At 36.5% G+C, this 26,506-nt stretch overlaps 1 protein-coding gene across 3 annotated transcripts in view; it reads right to left on the reverse strand.

Moving 5' to 3' along the window:
- The window catches only part of RASA2 (RAS p21 protein activator 2), a 124,050-nt gene that overhangs the window by 48,010 nt on the left and 49,534 nt on the right, over positions 1 to 26,506 (reverse strand). For all 3 annotated transcript variants that reach the window (XM_021678866.2, XM_044920356.1, XM_021678865.2), the window contains exons 6-8: positions 6,396 to 6,479; positions 4,011 to 4,083; positions 691 to 767 (exon numbers count right to left, since the gene is read on the reverse strand). In XM_021678866.2, coding sequence (XP_021534541.1) covers positions 691 to 767; positions 4,011 to 4,083; positions 6,396 to 6,479 — 234 coding nt within the window. The remainder of the gene's footprint in view (positions 1 to 690; positions 768 to 4,010; positions 4,084 to 6,395; positions 6,480 to 26,506) is intronic.

The following is a 26,506-nucleotide window of genomic DNA, read 5'->3' on the forward strand; positions in this document are numbered from 1 at the left end:
TTGAATTTGAGAAAAGAAACCACAAGACTACAGTTTCTTTCTCAATTAGAGCCAGTTAATATGTAAAGATAGGTGATTTAGAAAAATACATTACCTGATCATTCCAAACATGTGACTAACACACCTTTTAGATGAACACACTGTTAACACCACACCTGTACATGCACTTACAGAACTTTCCCCTCCCAAACAGCATAGAGATTTAAGACCTAAATAGCACAAACTTCAAACACATGCACCTGTTGAATTATCTTACAAGACTTCTTACCTCACTGAAATTTCTGTTAGACAGCAGATATGTTAAGAAGAATAAAAAAATTATTTCTAAATTGGCTAAAATATAATTACTTTTCTATATATTCTTTGCACCCATTATGCTATGATTCAGAAATTTAAAGAGCAATTAAATTTGTGAAAATTAAAAATATAATAAAATAGGTAAAAATTAGGTCATCTTTGGTTTTAAATAAAAACACCCTGACTACTTCTGCAAGGAAAATAGATTTTGAAAAGATTATATGAATTTAAATTAGATGCATGTTCCTCTAAGTTTCATCAACTAACTTGCTAAAGAGAAATCTATTAAGCTTGGTTCACCTGTTTTCTTTCTAGGATTTTTTTATTTGGGATTTAGGATTTTCTTTTGGCACCAAAAAAAAAAACAACTGTGTAAAACTCCAAGACAAATACCTAATTTCTAGCTTTTCAATGTCCTCCTCTTCTACCTGGAACTGGGACTTCCTTGTGTAACTACTGGATCTGGTTACCTGTGAACAAAAAATTTTAGTTGACAACAAATTTTTAAGTATTTTTTTCCTACATGAACTTAAAAAACTATCAAAATGTTCAATTGTGTTTATTATAAACAGAGGAAAACGCTTAGGTAATAGTTTCCCCCAAAGCTAAAGATAAAAACGGCTATGGAAGTAGCAGGGAGGAAAGAATAAGGCAAGAAAAACAATCTTGCCTCCATGCCCTCCCTTATCAACTCAATCTACAGCAACATTAGGTCCTCTGACTCACATGTAATCTGTTAGTGGCTCAAAGAGTAAAAGTGTTCTATTTTGGTGAAGTTGCACGTGCTAAAAACTGTTTGAAGACTTTCCCACATTTCTCAAGATATCAATTCTATCCTTACACTTCCTTCTCACATTTTTACCAAAAATATCAAGGCTACTGGCAGGGACTTCCTCAGCTACCATCCACCTGAGCATGTCCATTCTCACATAGGTCCTTCTACTTGATGAGTTTTCTCATTTCTTCTGAACAAGAGATGAGATGATCTGCCTCTTTTCCAAGACTATTCCACCCATGCATGATATACAGAAAGCATGCAGTAAGCATTTGATCTATTTTAATTACAGCTTTCATTACCAGCTTATTCACCTCACTCAAGTCTAAGAAAAATTCTACACTTAAATTACGGTCTTCCTATCTGCTTCCTTTCACAGACAAATATCTCAAAACTGTAATCCATCCTTACAGCCGCCACTTCCTCACACCCACTCACTATAGTAACTCCTTATAATCTGGTTTCCTCACAGATTACCCTCCCCAACCTCCTTAGTCACCAAGTCTGATGGTGAGTCCTTAGTTCTTGTCTTCCTTGACCCCTCTATCAGAACAAGTGAATACAACTATACCTCCTTAACCAGGAACACTCTTTTGAGTTTACCCAGGCACTACCCAGGCAACCTCCTGCTCTCTGCTTCTTCCTGTGAGACCTCTTCTTCCTCAGAACCTATAAATATGGGTTTTCTCCATGGTTTTAACTTTTATTTTGCTCTAAGAGCTGCAAAGGGCTGTACAGTTTACAAAGTGCTTTCACATCCATTATCTTCTTTGTTCATCAGAATGCTGCTCTGAAGCAGGCAGGGCTAGATTTATTATCCTCATCTTGAAAATGAGGAAGTTAAAGGACAGAAATTAAGAGATGTGCTCAAAGCTGAATACCTAATAAGTGGCAGAACTAAGCTTCCTCACTTTTCTCCTATATTGTATACCTCTATTCCCTTGGCTTTCTTGACTCTCTGTAAGCAAATCTTGAGTCCTTATCTACAGCCATCACCCATCTTAAGTTTCAGTCATGAACTGCCTATTTTAAGGTTTTCATGTCAGACCTCAAGTTCATTATGTCCCAAACTGAACCACTTCTGCTTTCCTTAACTTTTCCCTTATTCCAGATTTGAAACCATGAGGACATCTGACTCCTCCCTTTGTGTCTTTTCTTCTACAATCAATTTGTTATCCTGCCCTTTAGAGCTTCTTTCTCATCTGTCACTTTCTTTTTCCATGTTACTCTCTTGGATCAGAACCACCCCCCCCCACCTTTTTTTCTTTTTCAACACCTAAACTATAAGAGTCTCTTGATCTCTGTTCTTTCTCAGCTACTGGCCCACAGATCATGGTTAATTCTTCCCAAAACACTGCATTACTCTTACCACTTCCAGGCTCAAAAACATTCAACACCTACTCTGTAAGCACACCAGCCAGGTATTCAATGCCTTTCATAGTTGGTCCTAGTCTAGCTTTTAAGCTTTGTTCCAATTATTCTCTTACAGAACCTTTCCAGTTAAATCATTATTTGCTATTCTTTGAACATAACTTTCTGCTTTTCTGTCTCTTTGTCTCTGCTCAAAATGTTCTTTCTCTCTAATACTCCTTTTCCCTCACTTAACTTGGCTGGAGCAGAACTTATCTGACCTTCCCAGCATCTACTGCATTTTGCTGCTGTGTGCATGCATGCATATGTGTGCTCTGTGTTTCTTGCTTTAGCTCAAGGACAGAGATTGAATCTTATCTTTATAATCAGCTCAACAAAGGGCTTTTTGAATAAATGTTTTAAGGCTTCATAGGTACACTTGGATATAGCAAGCAGTCAGGCCTTGCCTTTCAAAGGACCATCTGCTTGCTGCAAGTTGCCCCATGTTTTCTGCAGGTTAGATGTAACAGTCATTGATAAATGTGTAACAACCAAAGTCCTTAGCCAGGAAATGGAAAAGTCTCACATTGGTACCTTTTCTTTTGTTTTTCTTTCTCCCTTGCCTCCACCCCCACAATTCTTCCTACTTCAATTTGGTATTTTCTTTAACCTATGTTTCTTTATTAAAGTACAGTAATCAGGCATGGCTAGATGTGCTCTCACTTGTCTCCACTTTGAATTATCAAGAAAAACACACACAAAAGAGGAAAAAGCACATAATGTATCTTTCTCCCAAATCTTTCCTACCTGTTAATCTCACTTGCAACATGTTCTATGGTTAGAACACAATCTTTAGAAATCAGAGGTCAACTTTTTTTTTTCTGTAGTTTTCAAATAATATGAAAAAGGATTTCTTTAACAAATGCTCCACAGTAAAGAACTCCAAAGCACTGTATTTTGGGGAAACTTCAAGGCAGCTGAAGATCTCTATGAAAATAAGCATGTGTCTGTAGCGGCAATTAGCTAAAAAGAACTTAATAATAAGGCCTTAATCATATAGTACTTTATGGTCTCAAAGCATTCTCACATTTGGGTCTCCTAAAAACTCTGTCAGGTTTGGCTAGTGTTTTCTCTTACAAAATTATCCTTTCACAAGATAAAATTAAACCTCACATTTAGTGATTTATTCCACGTCAACTGGGACAAGAACTCCAACCAAGTGATGTCATACTTACTTTACTAGTGATTTTCAAGTACTCTGTAGAAGAGTCCAGTGGCCACTGTGTGTCGGGTGGGGGGGTGGATAAGGTGGGGGTGTGTGTGTGGAGGACAGTGTGATAATAGGGATGACTAAGGAGTAGGTGTGGCCCTAGTCCTCCCTATCCCCAAATCAGTTATAGCTCTGCCTTTATTTTTTATATACTAGGCCTCTACCACATTACATCATGGTTCCACTGCTCTTGGAATACAAATGCTTAGTTGCATTAGTTGATTAAATGATTACTGTGGCTATAGTTCAAAAAAAGAAGTAAACCAGCATTCAATATTAAATATTCAGTGTCAACATTTATATAAAATAAAAAGTTACCTCAAAATAAAAGATTTCATTAAACTGCGGATTGCTCGTTTTCTTCTTTACTTTTGTCTTCTTTTGGTCATTCCTGTTCCAATGTGGTAGAGTTTTACCTTGTAGAACTTAATAGTACACAATTATAAAACATGCTATTTCCAACCAGGGAGCCTGACCTCCCTTTAGCTGTTAAGATGACTCAGGGAAAACTATAGTTTTAAATATTACTTGGGGAAAAAACTTGAGATGTCTCTAAAGACTCAAATCAAAGAAAATACAAGTTTGTATATGTAATATATGACAAGATTGTATTTTCTCTTTATGGCTACACTAGGTCAACTATCAAGCTTATTTTATACCAGAATGGTAAAAGTAAGACAGTGAGATTCAGAGTACCTTTATCTATGCTGAAAAATACCTGAGGAACACGAAAAGCATTCTTAACTAAATTTACTTCTTGGGCTTCAGCTACAATATGGCTTTTTAAAAAACTTTTTATTTTGAAATAATTAGAGAAGGTTGCAAAGAAATGTACAGGGAAGTCCCATGCAGTCTTTCCCCAGCCTCTCCCAATTTTAACATCTTATGTGATGATAGGACACTATCAATACCAATAATGACTCTTAAAAACAAATTCGTATGCCAGTTTCCATTTGTATGTTATTAAATGATTACACTAAAGAATTTGTCTTCAACTACAGATTATAAACAAAAACAAAAAATAGCTCCACTAGGCTAAACATTTTTAACATACAGAACGAATCCCTCTGATAGCATGAATGTTAAAGGACTGAGTATCTGCTTTCAAATATAAAACCATCTATAGTAATAACAGTGCAATATTGTTTGAGCACATAGTGAGTACTAGGCATGGCACAAGGTATTTTATACACATATATAAATACATTTTTAAAAGTGACTTACTGGTGATTTTCTAAAAAATAAAAATACCTATACTGTACACCTGAAACTAATATAACACTGTATGCTGACTACCCTGGAATTAAGAAAAATTAATAAAAATAAATAATAAAAAGAATACCGAGAGAGCCTGAAGTTGGGGAGAAGGGGTGTGTGTCTGTGTGTATGTATGTATGTATGTGTTTGGTATGGAGGGAATATTTTGCTCTTTGTTTCCTGATTTTAAACCTTCAAGTTGTAGGCAAATTTCAGACTAGTCAGGCTCTGAAAGAAATCATAATGAAGTTATAAAATACGAAATATACAAATTGCTGTAGGTTTTTCAATAAATCATCATAAATAATTTAAATCAACGATATGGTGCACTTTACCATGTTCTGGTACTTCAGCAGTCTGTCTACAGCTTGGGATTCTCTCTGTAGAGCATAGATGCCGTGAGTAGAAAAGGCATTTTTAGTTCTGAGCCGCTTTCCAGATAAAAATATGGAAACTGCCTTGTGATTCTGGGCTAGCACTTCTTAAAACAGGATTTTACCTACATAAAATCTAAGACATTGAAGGTAGGAAGGCCAATGATGACTGAAGAAGGTCAAGTTTATGTTGTAAAGTACATTTTAACTACTATAAAACTAATGTTGCTTCCCACAGTCTAAGAGTCCAGCATATTTGAAATGGCAACCACTTTCTTTCTATAAAAACAGGACTTGGTTGTTTGCAAGTGTATAATAGAACTCACTAGAGATCTTTTTTCCAAAGCATTCATTACTTTGTGTCATAAATAGCTATTTAGCATTTATTCTTAGAATCTTGTTAATTCTTAAGTCACATTTTAAAACTTAAAAATCTAGTAATAATTTGCTCTCCTACTCTGAATTCTGAACTCCAGGTTACAAATAGAAGCCAACCACTGATCATTTCAATGTAATGAAGCATCTACTGTCAAAGAAGGAAATCATTTGTTAAGCCCATATACATACTGAGTCTTCAGATCCAGAGATGTTTGCATTTCTGGATTAAAATCAGTGTACTTATGGTAAATAAAGGCATGTTTGAAATTGGTTAGAGGTAAAAAAAAAAAAAAAAAATCTAATAATAATTCAATAAACATTACCTACCAATGACATGGATGGAGCTAGAGAGTATTATGCTAAGCGAAATAAGTCAGTCAGAGAAAGACAAATACCATAATATGATTTCACTCATATGTGGAATTTAAGAAACAAAACAAATGAGCATAGGGGGAAAAAAAGGAGAGAGAGAGGCAAATCAAGAAACACTGGCTCTTCACTACAGAGAACAAACTGTTGGTTACCAGCAGGGAGGTGGGTGGGGGGAGTGATGGGGATTAAGGAGCACACTTGTGATGAGCATTGGGTATTGTATGGAAGTGTTAGATCGCTGAATAGTACACCTGAAACTTACATTACAGTGTATGTTAACTAACTGGAATTTAAATAAAAACTTAAAAAAAAAAAACATTACCTAGAAGGGCCCACTAGAGAAACTGTTGCATAAGGGTCACAGCTTTGTCCATTTATGAGAGGCAACCCATGGCATGCCATGATGCTAAGGAAGAATAAAAGAAAGTTAACATATATTCAGGTTTAACAACATAAAGCATTATTTTTAAATACAAATTAATATATTCAAAGGGTTAAAACTGTTTTCCACAAGTCTGCAGAAGTATGCCTATATACCACCTACCCCAAATACATCTATCTATACTGTGCACTTATTTATTTATGCTATATTTCTGAAATAGGACTTAAACTAGATTGCCACAATCAGTACTGGGACTACCAAATAATATGTAGCACACATCCCCCCACTAAATATCCAGCAAGGTACAGTCTGTGGTTTGACAATATATTAAAATTGCTGTGGCTTCTAAACAGGAAAAGAATGTGGTGTGAACCTTAAAGGAGAAACTACAAAACCAAGCTAGATCTATGGCATCACATCCTCTGCTAAAGCATGAATGAGAAACAAGGAAACGACTGTGGTTTCCACTTGAAATCTGATTCTTAAATAGAGGGCAAGCCTCCCACAATTCTGTAGCCTTTTATTCTGATTCTCAGTAACAGCTCCTATGTCATTCTGCAGAAAATGTTTCAGAACTTAAAAACCAAGGTCTTCTAATCCGATCTATAGGTAAAGTCACTGGTATTTACAGAGGACATAGAATCTAACTTAATGGTCTACTCCCCACATTTCCTCACTCAGTATTTAGTTCACGAATTTAGTTTAACATCTAAGGGTCTGCATTTCCTAATGTCTACGAAAAACTCAGGAGAGTTGCTGAAAAGTATTCTTTGTTGAAAGATGTGGGCTATTGAGCAACATCCTTATTTCTCTCCACAACCCACAGATCATGTATGTGGGTGAAGTGCATATGCTGTGCTGCCAAGTAAAGAAATAAATGATAATATGACTCATTTCTATTAAATTGAGCATCAAAAATCAAATTTTAAAAATTTCTGAAACCAAAGAAAGCACAGGCCAAGATAATAATTCTGGTTATTAATGTTAGGTTCAGGTACAGTCAAATTTTCCAACTATATACCGTTTGAAACTTACAGTCCTCAGGCTAAATCTCAAAATGATACCTGGTTTTTATATAGCATTTGTAGTTTACCATGTATTTTCACAAAATGTATCTAATTCCCACAACTGCCTTTGAGAAAAAACACCTTAAAGAAGAAAAAAAGGCCCAAAAAGATTATGTGCGACAGTAACAAAATAAGGCTAAAGAGGTAATACTACTTGTACAAAGTGGGCCAAGACCCAACTTCTACTTTCTTAACTGTTTCTACAGTCCAGTGTCTTTCTACATTCCCTACTGCACCTGAATTTATTGTATTACTCTCCTTGTAATACCAAATTTATCTCATGTAAACACTAATTATGAGAAATCTTATAGAAAGTCACTATAATTTTATGAAGTATATAAAAACCTAAGAAAAATGCAGTTCATTATACAAAGACTTCTATAAGAATACTTCACAACGCAAAACAATGGTGTCCATAAGCCAGAAATATGAATCTATAAAAATCATCAGAAGTGGTCTTAACTTTTATTTATTTTTATTTTTTTTTAATTTTTTTTTTTTTTAAGATTTTATTTATTTGAGAGAGAGAATGAGACAGAGAGAGAGAGCATGAGAGGGGAGAGGGTCAGAGGGAGAAGCAGACTCCCTGCTGAGCAGGGAGTCCGATGCAGGATTCCATCCTGGGACTCCAGGATCATGACCTGAGCTGAAGGCAGTCGCTTAACCAACTGAGCCACCCAGGCGCCCCAAGAAGTGGTCTTAACTTTTAAATGTAAGATAGTTTTAAAATTGTTTTCTGACAAACTCAGTATTATTAAATACTAATTATTTTATTTACTGCATGTCATGAAATATTTTTCTAATTACCGAGAATACAACTATTCTTCTAATCAGTGAATCAAGCAAATTCATATCATAAACCATGGATAAGCAGAAAACAAATGTTGAAAATGAGCTTGGTATACTAAATCATCTTACATTTTGTTTAAATATGACATTTGATATTAATACATTTTCTAGAAATTGCAAAGGAGAATAAATTTAGTCCAACCTTGTTTAAAATATAGAATGACCTAAATCTCTTCCTTGAGGTTTTGTTGTTGTTGTTGTTTTAAACTAGAAGACAAGTGTTAATGTCTATGTACAGCCAAGATGGAGTAACAGGGAAAAGAGTTACCTCCCTGCCTGAAATAACCGGGGGGGGGGGGGGGGGAAAGGAACAAAATTGGCAGTGCAGGACACTGATCTCTGAGGGGAGAAGAAATGAAGTGAGCCCCTAACTGTCCCAGCTTACTGCTAGAGGGAGAGTTGTCAGTTGGCAACTAGAGTTCCCAAGGCAGAGTACCAGAGAAAAGAAAAGCTGCACAGAAAGAAACCTCCAGAGAGCTACAAGAATCCCCCTGGAGTCATTAGCTGAGTGCTGATAAGCATATACGTGTGAGGAAACTGAGGCTAGGGAAAGAATCATTTGAAAAGAGCAGAGGGCCTTCCGCTTGGGTTGTGATCCTGGGGTCCTGGGATCAGGTCCCGCACTGGGCTACCTGCTCAGCAGGGAGTCTGCTTCTCCCTCTCCCCCTGCCCCTCCCCCCCCAACTCATGCTCTCTCGCTTGCTCTCTCTCTCAAGTAAATAAATAAAATCTTAAAAAAAAAAAGAGCAGAGGGAACAATTCCTGAAGCCCACAAATGGCTAGCATAAGGTCCTACCAGCCATATTATGAAACCTGGTAATTCACAGATGCTGCCTCATGATTGGGAAAACATAAGTCCTAGACTAAAGGCTGCTCTTATTCCATCCATCAAAGTTTAAAAGCAAACCACAAAAGAATGAAACTGTTTCCAAGTTACTTAACTGGGTCAAGTGTACTGATAAAAATATAAAAATATCCAGAAACTTTGTAATGTCTAGAATCAAACAGAAAATAACCAGGAACACAAAGAATCAAAAAAAATAGGGGCCAAAATATCTCAATAAACAATAAAAATCTCAAACAACCTAATCCTACACATAAAGGAGCGAGAAAAAGAAGCACCGCAAAACTCCAGTAGGAGGAAGGAAATAATAAAGATCAGAGGAGAAATAAATGAAACAGAAACTTAAAAAACAATAAAACGTATCAATGAAACCAGGACTGGTTCTTTGAAAAGATCAACAAAATTGACAAACCTTTAGCCAGACTCCCCAGAGGGAGAGAGAGGGAGACAGAGAGAGAGAGGACTCAAAAACAAAATCAGAAATTAGAAGAGGAGAAATAACAACTGACATCACAGATATACAAAGGATTATAAGAAAATATGAAAAATTATACACTAACAAATTGGATAACCTAGAAGAGATAAAGTCCTATAAACATATAATGTTCCAAAACTGAATCAGGAGGAAATAGAAAATTTGAACATGAACAGACCAATTACCAGCAATGAAACTGAATCAGTAATCAAAAAATTCCCAAGAAACAGAAGTCCAGGACCAGATGGTGTCACAGGTGAATTCTATCAAACATAAAGAGTTAATATCTATTCTCAAACTATTCCAAAAAATACAAGAGATAGGAAGGTTTCCAAATTCATTCTATGAGGCCTGTATTACCCTGATACCAAAACCAGATAAAGACACTATAAAAGAAAGGCAACTACAAGTCAAAATCTCTGATGAAAGTGGATGCAAAAATCCTCAACAAAATATTAGCAAATCAAATCCAACAATACATTAAAAAAATCATTCATCATGATCAAGTGGGATTTATTCCCAGAATGCAAGGGTGGTTCAATATTCACAAATCAATCTACATGATATATCACATCAACAAGAGAAAGGATTAAAACCACATGGTCATTTCAACAGATGCAGAAAAAGCATCTGACAAAGTACAACATCCATTCATGATAAAAACCCTCATTAAAGTAAGTTTAGAGGGAACATACCTCAACATAATAAAGGCCTTATATGAAAAACCCACAGCTAAAATCATCCTTAATGGGGAAAAACTGAGCCTTCCCCTCAAGATCAGAAACAAGACAAGAATGTCCACTCTCATCACTTTTATTCAACATAGTACTGGAAGTCCTAGCCACAGCAATCAGAAAACAAAAAGAAATAAAAGGCATCCAAACTGGTAAGGAAGTAAAACTTTCACTATTTGTAGATGACATGATACTGTACATAGAAAACCCTAAAAACTCCACCAAAAAACCAGAACTCCTAAATGAATTCAGTAAGGTTGCAGGATACAAAATCAATATACAGAAATTCATTGCACTTCTATACACTAATAATGAAATAACAGAAAGAGAAATTTAAAAAATCCCATTTACAATTGTGCCAAAAACAATAAAATACCTAGTAATAAACATAGTCAAAGAGGTAGAATATCTTCTAGTATTCTGAAAACTATAATACACTGATAAAAGAATCTGAAATGAAGGGGGGGGAAATCAGAGGGGGAGACGAACCATGAGAGACTATGGACTCTGAAAAACAAACTGAGGGTTCTAGAGGGGATGGGGGTGGGGGGATGGGTTAGCCTGGTGATGGGTATTAAAGAGGGCACGTTCTGCATGGAGCACTGGGTGTTATACGCAAACAATGATTCATGAAACACTACGTCAAGAACTAATGATGTAATGTATGGTGATTAACATAACATAATAATAAAAAAAAAAGAATTTGAAGATGACAAAAACAAATGGGAAGATATCCCATGCTCATGGATTGGGAGAACAAATATTGCTAAAATGTCCAGACTACCCAAAGCAATCTACACATTTAATGCAATCCCTTTCAAACAACAGCCTTGTTCACAGAACTAGAATAAATAATCCTAAAATTTGTATGGAACCACAAAAGACTCCAAATAGCCAAATCAATCTTGAAAACAAGGAACAAAACTGAAGGTACTGCAATCCCAGATTTCAAGATATAGAGTACTGGCACAAAAAAAGACATACAGATCAATGGAACAGAACAGAGAGCCCAGAAATAAATCCATGATTACATGATCAATTAATCTTCAACAAAGGAAGCAACAATATGAAATGGGAAAAAAGACAGTCTCTTCAACAAATGGTGCTGTGAAAACTGGACTGCTACATGCCAAAGAATGAAACTGGACCATTTTTTCTTACACCATATAAAAAAAAAACAAACAAAAAAAACCCCTCAAAATGGATTAAGGATTTAAATGTGACACCTGAAGCCTTGAAAAATAGGAGAGAATAGGCAGTAATTTCTCTGACACTGGCTGCAGCCACATTTTTCTAGGTAAGTCTCCTTGGGCAAGGGAAACAAAAGCAAAAATAAAATATTAGGACTATATCAAAATAAAAAGCACAGCAAAGGAAGCAACCAACAAAAAGACAACCTACTAAATAGGAGAAGATATTTGCAAATGATATATCCAATAAAGGGTTAGTATCCAAAATACATAAAGAATTTATACAAGTCAACACCCAAAAAACAAATAATCCAATTTAAAAATGGGCAGAAGACATGCACAGACATTTCTCCAAAGAAGACATGCAGATGGCCAACAGACACATGAAAAGATGCTCAACATTACTCATCATCAGGGAAATACAAATGAAAACCACACTGAGATATCACCTCACATTAGTCAGAATGGGTAGTATAAAAAACACAAAAAACAAGAAGCATTGGCAAGGATGTGGAGAAAAAGGAACCTTCCTGTACTGTTGGTGAGAATGCAAACTGGTGCAGCCACTATGAAAAATAGGATGGAGCTTCCTCAAAAATATAAAAAGAGAATTATCATTTGATCCAGTAATTCTACTACTGGGTATTTACCCAAAGGATATGAAAACACTAATTTGAAAAAATATATGCACTCCTTATGTTTACTGCAGCATTATTTACAATAGCCAAATTATGGAAGTAACCCACGTGTCCATCAATAGATGAATGGATAAAGAGGTAGTATATATATACAGTAGAATATTACTAAGCCATAAAAAAGTATGAAATCTTGCCATTTGCAACAACATGGATGGATCTATCTAGAGGGTATTATGCTACATGAAACAAATCAGAGAAAGACAAATACCATATGATTTCACTCACATGAGGAATTTAAGAAACAAAACAAAGAAGCAAAAAAAGGACTCTTAACTATAGAAAACAAACTGATGGTTACCAGAGGGGAGGTGGGTGGGGGGATGGGTGAAACAGGTAAAGGGGATTAAGAGTACATTTATCATAATGAGCAATGAACAATGTAGAGAATTGATGATTCACTATATTGTACACCTGAAACCAATACGACACTACGTTAATTATATTAGATTTTAAAAAACAATAAATTTTAAAAACTATGTTCATATGTTCATGTATTCATGTTCATATATTGTATATCTCTACAGAGATACAGAAAACATTAAAAGTTGGAACTCTAAAGATGAAAACACATCTGACATGAAAAAACACACTGAGTGGGATTAACAAAAGATTGGATATGGCAGAAGAAAAGATAAACAAACATGAAGACAGAGTATAAACACATCAACTGATATGTAAATGGTCTAAACACACCAATTAAAATGTAGAGGTTCTGGTTAAAAGAATAGAAAAATACATACTAATACCAATCAAAAGAAAGCTGATTCTATGGATAACAACCCAAAATGCCCATCAGTAAGCGTCTGGTTGAATAACTGATAGTAAATCTATATGGTGGAATTCTATGTAGTTGTGACAAAGAATAAGGTAAATCTCTATTCTCTAATTACTCTGATATGGAGGGTAGAGAGTTGGGAATGAATGTGATACTTCTCCAAACATACCTCATATAAGTCCTGACTTTGGGAACATAAGAAACTTATATATTTCAAGTAAAATTAAACATAAAAATAAAAAACAACTCTGAGAAACCAATAAAAGAGAATTATTTCAAGAGACAAGGGCACAGTATTTGACTCTGCATCCTTAGAACAAATACAGTAAGACCTTTTATTTTTATTTATTTTTTTAAAGATTTTATTTATTTATTTGAGACAGAATGAGAGAGAGACCACATGAGAGGGGGGAGGGTCAGAGGGAGAAGCAGACTCCCTGCCGAGCAGGGAGCCCGATGCGGGACTCGATCCAGGGACTCCAGGATCATGACCTGAGCCGAAGGCAGTCGCTTAACCAACTGAGCCACCCAGGCGCCCCTACAGTAAGACCTTTTAAACTTCACTCAGTAACCTCACTGCCAGTGGTAATACTGGCTTTATTTTGAATCTATTCCCTGTATTTTGTAAGATAATGATAATAATTATGTTAATATTGTCAGGGATTAAAATTTCCAATATAAGAGGAAAGAGATACAGCATAAAGTCAAAAATCTTATAATATTAAACTTAAATTAGAAACATGAAAGAAGGAAGGAAAGAGACAGAAAGAAAGAAAAGCAGCCAAAAGGAAGAAAGAAAAAAAGAAGGTAAGCAAGTTAGCATGCCAGCCAGAGAGGCTATATTAATATCAAGCAAAGTAGATTTCACAACAAAATATATTCCCAGGGATAAAGAGGGTCATTTTATAATAGTGAAAAATTCAATTTATTAGGAAGTTATAACAATCCTAAATGTTAAACTCCTAACATTAGAGCTACAAAACAAATGAAGCAAAAACTGATAGAACTACAAGGAGAAATAGACAAATTCACAAATAGTTAGAGATAGCAACACCCCCCCTCAATAACTGATAAAGCAATTAAGAATGAAAGTTAAATAAGACTGTCAACCAACCTGACATAATTAACATTTATTAAAAATACTCTATCCAGGGGCACCTAGGTGGCTCAGTCGGTTAAGTGTCTGCCTTTGGCTCAGGTCATGATCCCCAGGTCCTGGGATCGAGCCCTATATCAGGCTCCCTGCTCAGTGGGGAGTCTGCTTCTCCCTCTCCTTCTGCCCCTCCTTGAGTGCTCTCTCTCTCTCGCTCACACTCTCTCAAATAAAATCTTAAAAAAAAAAAAAATCTCTCTCCACCTGAAGCAGAGAACACATTCTTTTCAAATGCACATGGAACATGTACCAAGATTAAATGACACTTTGTGGCCAAAAAACAGTCTTGGCAAATTGAAAAGTATTCAGACCATACAAAATATGTTGACAACAGAATTAAATTAGAAATCGACAGCAAGAAGATATCAGGAAAATCCTCAAATACCTGGAAACAAAATAACTCATGATATATATCCATATATATATAAATAATCCATAGGTTGAAGAATAAAAGAAAAGAAAAACTATAAAATATTTTGAATTGAATTAAAATGAAAACCCAGCATATCAATATTTGAAGGATGCTGTTAAAACAGTACTCAGAAGGAAATGGATAGCACTCAAAACCTACATTAGGGAAGAAGAAAGGTTTTCAGTCACTGTCTTCAGCCTCTATCACAAGAAAATTAAAAAATAAAAACACAATGAATCGTGGATCACTACATCAAAAACTAATGATGCACTGTACGGTGACTAACACAGCATAATAAAATTTAAAAAAAAATAAAAATAAAAACACATTAAACCTAAACAAAAATAGAATGGGAATCAAAACAGAAAACAAAACATCCAAGAATCAGTGAAATCAAAAGCCATTTCTTTCTTTTTTTTTTTAAGATTTTATTTATTTATTTGACAGAGAGAGAGACAGCGAGAGCAGGAACACAAGCAGGGGGAGCGGGAGAGGGAGAAACAGGCTTCCCGCCGAACAGGGAGCCCGATGTGGGACTCGATCCCTGGACTCCGGTATCATGACCTGAGCCGAAGGCAGACGCTTAACGACTGAGCCACCCAGGTGCCTCGAAAGCCATTTCTTTAAAAGGTCATTAAAACTGATAAACTTTAGCTTGACTGATTAGGAAAAATAGAGTACAGACACATATTACCAACATCAGGATGAGTGACATGACATCACTACAAAGTCTACAGATATTAAAAGAATAAAAAGGAGTAACTTGAACAACTTTATACCAAGCAACTGGACAACTCAGATTAAATGGTCAAATTTCTTAAAAGATACAAATTACCAAAGATGACTGTAAAAAAATCTAAATAGTTATATATCTATTTAAAAAAACTAAATTTCCTGGTTAAAAACCTTCCCACCAAAAAGCAAACAAAACAAAAACACTTGAGGCCCAGAAGGCTTTGCTGGTGAATTCTTACACTATTCATGTAAAACATAAATTATATTAATTATATACAAACACCCCAGAAAATTGGGGGGGAAAAAAGAGAATACTTCCCAATTCATTCAATGAGGTCATTATTCCCAATTCCAAAACCAAAGACATTACAAGAAAACTACAGACCAACATCCTTCATAAACATGGATACAAAAAACCTTAACAAAATTTTAGCAAATCAAAGCCAACAACATATAACAATAATACAACATGACCAAGTGGAGGTTGGTTTAACGACAAAAATCAATCAACAAAATTCACCATATTAACAGATGAAAACAGAAAAAGGATAAGATCATTTGAATACCCATCCTTGATAAACATTCTTAGCAAACCAGGAACAGAGGGGAGCTTTCTCAACCTGATAAACAACAGCTATCATCATACTTAATGGTAAAAAACCTGAATGCTTTCCCCCTAAAATAAGGAATAAGACAAAGACGTTTGCTCTCACATCTTCTATTCAACATAGTACTGGAGGTTCTAGCCTGTGCGATCAGGCAAGAAACAGAAATAAGAGGTATCCAGACTAAAAAGGAAGAAGTTAAACTGTCTATTCACAGATGACACAATCATCTACACAAAATCCTATGGAATCTATACACAAGCTAGTAGAACAAATCAGTGAATGTAACAAGGTTGCAGAATACAAACTATTTTTTTTTTAATTTCTATATACTAGCAACAAACAACCATATATTCAACTTGTTTTTCTCCCTCTTAACCCTCCCCTCCCCACCAGGTTTTTTCCCTCAGTCTGTTTCTCTAATATGAAAACCACTGCCTGGACTTCAAGTCACTCAGTACCTTATTTAATTTTTCTGTTTGCCTTTCCAAATGTTTTGACCTCCCTTTCACTCCTCACCCTACTGAAATCTACTTTTTCTACGTTCATCATTCTTTGGAAACTCTCCTCATTAAAGTCCCCTGAGTGTTAAATGCTATCCATATTTTTCAAGGCTCTTACTTGATTTCTTGGCTGCATGCAATACTTCTGATCACTCCCTACTGCTTTATTTTTTTTTTTAAGATTTTATTTATTTATCTGACAGAGAGAGACACAGCAAGACAGGGAACACAAGCAGGGGGAAGTGGGAGAGGGAGAAGCAGGCTTCCCGCTGAGCAGGGAGCCTGATGTGGGGCTCGATCCCAGGACCCTGGGATCATGACCTGAGCCGAAGGCAGACACTTAATGACTGAGCCACCCAGGCGCCCCTCCCTACTGCTTCAAAGACCTCTTCTTTCTTGGTTTCCTTGGCCTTCACTCTAGTAATTTTCCTCATATCACCTGTCTCCCTCATGTTTTCCTCTCATGCTATTCTACTTCTACTGCTGGATCTGTTCTTCTCAGTCAGCTGCTCTCTTTGCACTATATAACCTCCCTCTAAGGTTGTTTTTATCACATCTATTCTTAGGGCTACAACTACCATCAACTTTACACTTCTATATGAGATCTCACCACAAAGTTTAAGATTTTTATATCCAAATGCCTGATGGAAATCTCTACCTAGATGTTTAAGAACAGCTACAACTCATTACCATCTATTAAAGGAGCTCCTCTTCTAGAATTTTCTCTGTATTGTAAACCCTACCACCTACCCAGTAACACAATCTAGAAATCTAGGAGCCCCACTCAGATTCATCCCTTCTTCTTCCTCACTTTCCGTAACTACTCAGTAAGTTTTAGTGGTTCTACTCTTTAAATATTTCTTCATTTGTCCTCTTCTCTCATTTCTGTAACAACTGTTCAGGTGCAGAATCCATCATCTCTCACTTGGATCACCCTAACACCCTTCAAATTCACCTCCCAGTTTCTACACTTACTGCTGTCACAAATCTAATCTTTCTAAAATGCAAATTTGTCCATATTACTCTATTGTCTAAAATCCTCCAAGAATTCCATGAGCTCTTATACGTTTTGTAAGTTCATATGGTACAAAATAGCCTCCAAGATCTGGCTCCAGCCTATGTCACTATGTCACCAGTATGTGACCAATCTTTGGGCTTCATATGCTCAGCAACATCAAACCGCTTTTAATTATTCTCCCTCCCTCTCTGTTTCTTCTTCCATACTTTTGCCTATATTGTTCTTTCCTTCTGGAAAAAAAAATCTCACTTTTTCTAGGCAAGCTACTTTCTATTCATCCTTTAAGAAGACAAATGTTACCTTCTTTTTTCATTTAGTTGTTTCAAAGAGTTATGTAGTGCCTATTAGTGCCAGGCTCTGGGGGTGATGAGGTGAGTAAGACTAATATGTTCCTGCTCTCATGGAGCTTAGAGCCTACTTGAAATAACAGATGACAAGCAATAACGAAAAAAATAATAATTACAAATAGTGGCAAGTGCTATGAAGAAAAAAAGAACAGGGTGCCCTATTTTAAAATAAGTGATATTTAAGCTGAAACTTCAAGGAGGACAAGGAACAAGCTAGAAGAATGGGCATGCCAGGCATAAAGCACAGCAGATGTGTGTCTCTGAACAGGAAGAGTATGTCACATTTGAGGAATCGAGAGAAGGCCAGTGAACATATGAACAAGAGGAAGCATACCACAAGATGAAATCTGAGAGGCAGGCAGCATCAGAACATGGGGGATCTTATGGGCCAAGTTAAAGGGCTTGGGTCTTACTCTAAATGCAACAGGAATCATTAAGTATTTCAGCAGGGGAATGACATGATTTCTGTTTTAAAATTTTTTAATGTTTAATGTTTAAAATGTTTTTAAAATTTATGTTTTAAAAGACTGCTCTGGGTTGCTATGGAGAGAATGGACTGCAGAGTAGAAGGCCAGCTAAGACTATTTAAACAATCAAGATAACAAATGGTTGCTGGTTTGAAGTAAGATGTCATTAAATATTAAAAATTAGAAAATTCAAGAAATATTTCATATAATTAGTAAGAAAGGGATCCAATGTATGGGGGCAAAGAGGAGAAAAGATTTTAAATGATTCTCAGATTTCTGGCTTAGGTAATTAGGCACATGGTGGTTCCAACTGCTAAGGCTATGGGAAGGAGCTGTACAGATATGACAGGCAATGCTTCAGTTTCAAATGTGTTAAATCTGCAATGTTGTGAGACATCAAAGCAGAATTGCCAAAAAGACAGGTGGATGTATGAGTGTAGAGCTCAGAAAAAAGACCTGAGTTAAATGCACAAGGTATAGACAATTTTTTTTAACTTATTTTGAAGTAAGTTCTGACTTTCAAAAGCTTGCAAAAGAATATATACAGTTCCTCTATACCCATTACCCAGTATTCACATTTTGTTTAACCAGAGTAAAATTATAGAAACAGGAAAATAACATTGATACAATGTTAATGATAATATTAATTAATCTTCTGGACTTTACTCAAATTTTGCAATGTCCTTTTTCTGGTCCAGGATGCAATACAGGATCTCACACTGCATTTAGCTGTCATGTCTTCTTAGTCTCTTTCATCCTAAAACACTATTCCTTAGTTTTTCTTCTTCGACCCATGATCTTGCCAGTACTAGCCAGTTCTTTTGTAAAATATTCCTTCATTTGAATTTGATGTTTCCTCATGATTAGACTGAAGCTATGCATGTTGGTGTCCTTCTCAATGCATCATACTAGGAGGCTGGATGTCTCATTACCAGTGATACTAACTTGGGTCACATAGGTAAGTTGGTATCTATCAGACATCTCATGGTGAGATTCTTTGAGACTATGCAAATATGCTATTTGTCTTCATACTTAGGCCCACTTATTTAGCATCCACAGATGATTTATCCCTGCACTAATTATTACCGTGGTATGCCAATGTTGATTTTCTATTTCCATTTGTCCTACACTCATTAATTAGAATTCTACTAAAGAAAAAGTAATCCTTTCTCCCCAATGTGTTTATTTGTTTATTTATATATCAGTATTGGCTCATGGACATTTTATTCTATAGTACTGCCTCATGGATTTATTCTCTAATTTTCATTATTTATTTTGATGCTCAAGTTGTCCCAGTTTGGTTACTTGGAGCTCTTTCAAGTTGGCTTCAATGTCCTTTCTACATGTCATCGTTGTTATTATTATTATTATTATTATTATTATTATTATTATTATTATTAGCACTTTCTTACTTTCTGACTCCACAGATGCTCTGAGCTCATCTTGTATTTTCCCATGTTCAAGTCCTGAATCAACCAATGCTTAAAAAAAATTCAGGTTCTTTTTATTGGAGTAGCTCTAATACTGTACCCATTTGCTACATGTGGCTATTTAAACTTAAATTAATTAAAATTAGACAAAATTAAAAATTCAATTCTTTAGTTGCACTACCCATAGTTTAAGTTTTCAATAACCACATATGACTAGTGGCTACCATACTGGACAGTTAAGTTATAAGACATTTTTATCATCACAAAAAGATCTACTGGACAGTACTGACTGGAGAATGATATTTAAAAACCAAGGTATGGATGCTATGTTCACTGCTACTGGGCTGACATTGCTTCTAGGCCTTCTGTGTGAATAGAGCTAGTACACACACACACACACACACACACTCAAACAACCCTGTATCTATTAAGACAAGTTTACTTTGAGAAGTCTGCCTTCAAAGGAGAACAGAGAAATGGGGATGGTAGCTGGGAGAGTCAGGTGGAGATGAGGTCTGGGGAGGCATGCCTTTTAGGATAGGAGATCCTAGAACATGTCTTACATGTTGATGAAAACAATCTAAAAGAGAAGGTGAAGCTGCTAAAACAGAAAAAGGAATAACTGAAGGAACAAAGTCCTTGAGTAGGGGAAACAGAAAGAATCCAGAGTTCAGATAGAAGAATTCACCCCCAATAAGAGACAGGGCACCTCCTCTACTATAATAACATAAGGACAAAAAGATGGATGCCAACACAGGTTTGCAGATTTAGATTCAGGAAAATGCGACCAATTTACAGTCTATAGTGATGGAGGATCTCACAGGTGTTACTAAAGAAGCACAGTAAAACTCCAGCGAAGTTTTAAGTACCCATACAAGGTCTGTGATCATGAATTTAAAGTAAAATCCATCTGTGTGATTTTCTCCAGCAATAATCAGGTGCAGACTGAATGCAAAGGAAGAGACTGAATTCCTTCATACTAGGATTGTTCCAGAGAAATAAGATGGATGAAGAAAAGAGCAAGGAAGTTAAGGAACCTGCAAGAAAAAATGATTATAGTGATAGATCATGGAAAACGACCTAGAGGGAACTGAAAAATAAAAGCAGGTAAGAATGTGGTAAAGACTGATGGACAGAAGTCTTACTGAAATTTAAGAAATGCTGCAGTGGGGAGCTTCCAGGTCTGGAAGATAGTAGTAACTGCTAGGAGATGAACATTTCCACACACTACCCCCTAACTGTAAGTTCAGCAAGTGGCACAAAGAAAACATATAAAACTATGCCTGCAGTATTACTAAAGAACAGAGAATACCATGCACTTCAAAATACTTCTAGAAGTTGAGAAATCAATAATAAGTCCCACAAAATTGCTACCGGAGCTCTGCTACTGCAGGCCAATGAGTATGAACCATGGAGATTTAAATGAGAAAGAAAGAAAGAATACAGACCACCATATACCCATATAAAGACCTACTTGTGAACATTTATAGCAGCTTGCTTTCTTTTTTTTAAAATATTTTTGTTTTTATTTATTTTTTTGACAGAAAGAGAGACACAGCGAGAGAGGGAATACAAGCAGGGGGAGTGGGAGACGGAGAAGCAGGCTTCCTGCTGAGCAAGGAGCCCGACGTGGGGCTCGATCCCAGGACCCTGCAATCACGACTCGAGCCAAAGGCAGACGCTTAACAACTGAGCCACTCAGGCGCCCGGCAGCTCTCTTTATAATAGCCTCAAACTGGAAACAATCCAAATATCTGTCAACTGGTGAATAGATAAACAAATGGAATACTATTCATGAAGAAAAAAAAACTGGCTTCCAGTTCCAAGTCAAGATGGAGTAGATGCATGCCTCCCTAGTCCTCCCACTAGGTATAGCTAAAAATATTGGGCATTAAATATATAACAAACATAAGAAAACTCTGAAAAGTGAAGAGAAGCAAACCAGTTAGAGATCTTGGAACCCAAGGGAAGACATGGGAGTGAATTACCTGAGCTTTTTTGTACTTTATCTCAGAGTGATTGCTAGAGAAGCCACCAACCTGGAACAACACCAGTGGGCATGGGCAAAAAATGCCCTAAGAAAAAGCCAGCTCTCTCTAGCCAAAGGACCAGGAACTGGACAGCTTAGCAAGACAAACCATTTTTAGACAATAAAAAACCACTTACTCTAATGAAACACCATGAAGAACACTGTGGCTCCACCCAAACCCCTATCAACAAAGACCAAAGACTGAGGAGAGAGCCTAGACTTCCACCTTTAACAAGCTGTAACAAGCCCCCTTCCCCCTTACTATGGTCATTTTTTCTTACAGGTTCCTTAACTTCCTTGCTCTTTTCTTCATCCATCTTATTTCTCTGGAACAATCCTAGTATGAAGGAACTCAGTCTCTTCCTTTGCATGGTGTCAGCAGAGACCACCTGAGGAACCTGGATTTTCATCCCCACCTGCAGCAGAGGCACTCCTCCCCCTTCATGCCAGGGTGATGTCAGAGAAGGCTGAGTAGGAAAACAAGACCTTTACCACCTACACAGGTAACTACCAAATCCTCTCAACCATCATGTCAGTGGAGGCCACAATGTGGCAGTAATGAGGCCCCGCATCCCAGCCAGAGTGGCCGCATGAGAGGACTAAAGGGAGCCTAAACTACCACTCCCATTCAGCAATAATAAGGAACTCTTCTCACTCTTCCCCCAGGCTTATCAGCAGAGGATGAGTCAGGAACCTGGATTTCTATCTGTATCTGACAGTAATGCATAGGCCCTCCTCTCCATTCACCCACAGAGTGTCAAGGAGTCTGGCTAAAACAGAACACTTAAATAAGATCCAGAGTCTCATAACTTAATACCCAAAATGTCTGAAACTACTCATCATACCAAAACACCAATCTTCAGCTTTAAATGGAAAAACAAACAAACAAACAAAACAATCAGCAGATGACAACACTGAGATAACACCGATGTTGGAATTATCTGGCAAAGATGTAAAAGCAGCCATCATAAAAATGATTCAGTGAGGGGCGCCTGGGTGGCTCAGTTGGTTAAGCGTCTGCCTTCGGCTCAGGTCGTGATCCCAGGTCCTGGGATCGAGTCCCGCATCGGGCTCCTTGCTCAGCGGGAGGCCTGCTTCTCCCTCTCCCTTTGCCTGCCACTCTGCTCACTTGTGATTCATCTCTCTGTGTCAAATAAATAAATAAAATCTTAAAAAAAAAAGATTCATTGAGCATTTACAAACACATCTGAAATAAATGAAAAAAAAGTTTCAGTAAAAAAATAGAAAGTCAAAGATATAAAAGGTATGAAGAACCAAATGGAAATTCTGACACTCAACCAAAATAAGAAACCTGATAGATGGGCTCAACAGCAGAATGGAAGGGACAGAGGAAATAATCAGTGATTCTTAAAAAACAGAACAACAGAAATTACCCAACATGAACAGAGAAAACAGACTGGGGAAAACAAACAAACAAACAGAGCCTCAGGGACCTGTGGGACTATAATAGAAGATCTAACATTAATGCCATCTAAATCTCAAGAGGAGAGGAGAAAGATGCAGGGCTGATAAAAGAAGAAATAATGGCCGAAAATTTCCCAAATTTGGCAAAAGACATAAACATACAGATTCAAGAAGCTGATCAAACACCAAACAGAATAAACCTAAAGAAATCTATGCCAAGAGGGGCGCCTGGGTGGCTCAGACGGTTAAGCGTCTGCCTTCGGCTCGGGTCATGATCCCGGGGTCCTGGGACAGAGCCCCGCATCAGGCTCCCTGCTCAGCGGGGAGCCTGCTTCTCCCTCTCCCTCTGCCTCTGCCTGCCACTCCCCCCTGCTTGTACTCTGTCAAATAAAAATTTTAAAAAAAGAAAAAGAAATCTATGCCAAGATACCTCAGAGTCAAACTGAAACACATAGAAGACCAAAGACAAACTATTGAAAGCAGCCAGGGAGAAAAAGCACATTACCTGCAAAGGAAAACAATTACAGTGAATTAAAAAACCATAAAGGCCACAAGGAAGTGACATATTTTTCATGTGCTTAAAAAGAAGAACTGTCAATGAAGAATTCTATATCCATTGAAAATGTCCTTCAAGAATAAAGAAATCAAGACATTCTCAGATAACAGAAAGCTAAAAGAATGTGTCACTCACAGACCTACCCTAAAAGAACGGTAAAAGGAGATTCTCTAAACATAAAGACAGTGATAAAAGAAGGAATCCTAAAACAATAAGGAGGGAAAAAAGGATATGGAAAGAGCAAAAATATGGGTAAATACATCTCTGTGCTTTGCCTGAAACACAAAGGCTAAACAATAAGTAGGATGTAAAAAATAAAGAAACAAAAAAACAAAAAAAAACCCAATGAACTTAGTCTTCCCTTCTTTTCTAATTTTTCTAAAATTGTGTTAGATGGCTAAAGCAAAAATTGTAACACTGGTGTGGTTCTCAATGTACATAGGGAAAATATTTAAGACAATTATATTACAAATGGTGGAGGGTAAAGGGATTTAAAAGAAGGTAAGGTTTCTACACTTTATTCTAACCAGTAAAATGGCAATACCAGTAGACCACAATAAGTTATACATGTACAGTGTCATACCTAAAACACCACCAAAAAACCATACCTAGAAAAACTATACAAAGAGATATACTATAGATAGAAAAACAGTACAGATAAGTCAAAATGGAATTCTAAAAATATGTTCAAGAAACCCAGAGGAGGGGCGCCTGGGTGGCTCATCTGTTAAGCGTCTGCCTTCGGCTCAGGTCATGATCCCAGGGTCCTGGGATTGAGCCCCGCATCGGGCTCTCTGCTCAGCGGGAAGCCTGCTTCTCCCTCTCCCACTCTCCCTGCTTATGTTCCCTCTCTCGCTGTGTCTCTCTCTGTCAAATAAATAAAATCCTTAAAAAAGAAAGAAAGAAAGAAAGAAAGAAAGAAAGACCGACCCAGAGGAAAAAGAAAACAGGAAAAAAATAAAATAGAGAACAGAAAACAAACCAAAAAATGGCAGATTTAAGCTTAACACAGCAGTAATTATATTAAAAGCAAATTCTACAAATTCACTAAATAAAAGACAGATTGGCAGAGTGGATTTTAAAAAGTGACACCCAACTATATTCTATTTGTAAGAAATTACACACAACTGGATGGATGTGATTGAAAAAAGCCTATCTCAAAAGGTCATATATGGTAAGACTCCATTTACATAACATTCTTGAAATGACAAAATTATAGATCTGGAAACAGATCAGAGGTTGCCAAAGGTTACAGATGGTAGTGGGGGAAGGAGTGGGTGTGACTAAAAGAGTACGGTAGCATAAGGGAGATCTTTATGGTGACAGAACAGTTCTGTATCTCGATTGCAGTGGTACCACAAATCTGCACATACGATAAAACACATACAATATGCTGGACACTGCACAATGTCAATTTCCTGGTTTTTATTTTATATTATAGTTTTATAAGATGTAACCATTGAGGGATACTGAGTGAAAGGTACACAGGACCTCTCCGTACTTTGCAATTTCTTATAAATAAATCTATGATTATCTCAAAAGAAAGAAGTTAAAAAAAAAAAAATCAAACTGCCAGAGTTCAAATCCAGACTCTACTACCTCCTGTATGAATTTGGGCTTATTTAACCAATCTGCGCATTGTTTTGTCATACAACAGTATCTATACCAAGTTATGACAAGAAGCAAATTAAGGGGCGCCTGGGTGGTTCAGTCGTTAAGCGTCTGCCTTTGGCTCAGGTCATGATCCCAGGGTCCTGGGATGGAGCCCCGCATCGGGCTCTCTGCTCGGCAGGAAGCCTCCTTCTCCCTCTCCCACTCCCCCTGCTTGTGTTCCCTCTCTCGCTGTGTCTCTCTCTCTCTCTCTGTCAAATAAATAAATAAAATCTTTAAAAAAAAAAAAAAAGGTAAATTAAGTAATACCTAAAAAAAGATAACTATTGGTATGTGCAGCAATGTGGATGAATCTCAAAAGCATTATGCTAAGTGAAAGAAGCCATTCACAAAAGCCTACATATTACATGAATCTGTTCATACGACATTTTGAAGAAGGCAAAACTATAGGGACCAAAATCAGGTCATGGTTTCCTGGTGCTGAGTATAGGGAGAGAGAACTAAACACATCTCTGAGCAATGCCTTTTGGTAGAGTTTTGACTTCTGAAGTCATGCTAATATTCTAAATATTAAAAAAATAAAAGTAAACAACAAGGATGGGGGGAAAAAACATTAAACTGACTACAAACAAACCAAAACAAACCAACTATTTCAAATGTTATAACATAACCAAAGTGAGCAAGGGAGGGAATGGTGGAAGGGACTAATCCAAACACTTTCACTATATGCTCTCAGTCTGAGGGAAAACTACTACAAACAAATCTTGAGCTGTTTGTAGTAAATCCAAATTGAGAAACATTAAAAAAAAAATAACTGGCCTGTATTCTTCAAAAATCTCAATAACATGAAAGGTAAAGAAAAGCTAAAAATTATTACTGGTTAAGGAGATTAAAGAGACATATAAACTAAATGTAATACATGATCTTGGACTGGATCCTTTCTTGCAGAGAAAAAAATATCTTAAAGGATATTATTGGGACAGTTGACAAAAGTAAAATAAAATAACTGTAGATTAAAGTACTGGAATGCAAAAACTATACATTATACTTTTATTATAATAATGTTAAGCTTCCTAAATTTGATAACTGTACTAGTTATTTAAAAGAATATCCTTATTCTTAGGAAAC

Source organism: Neomonachus schauinslandi, chromosome 1 (genome assembly GCF_002201575.2).
Source record: "Neomonachus schauinslandi chromosome 1, ASM220157v2, whole genome shotgun sequence".
NCBI classification, from domain to species: Eukaryota; Metazoa; Chordata; class Mammalia; order Carnivora; family Phocidae; genus Neomonachus; species Neomonachus schauinslandi.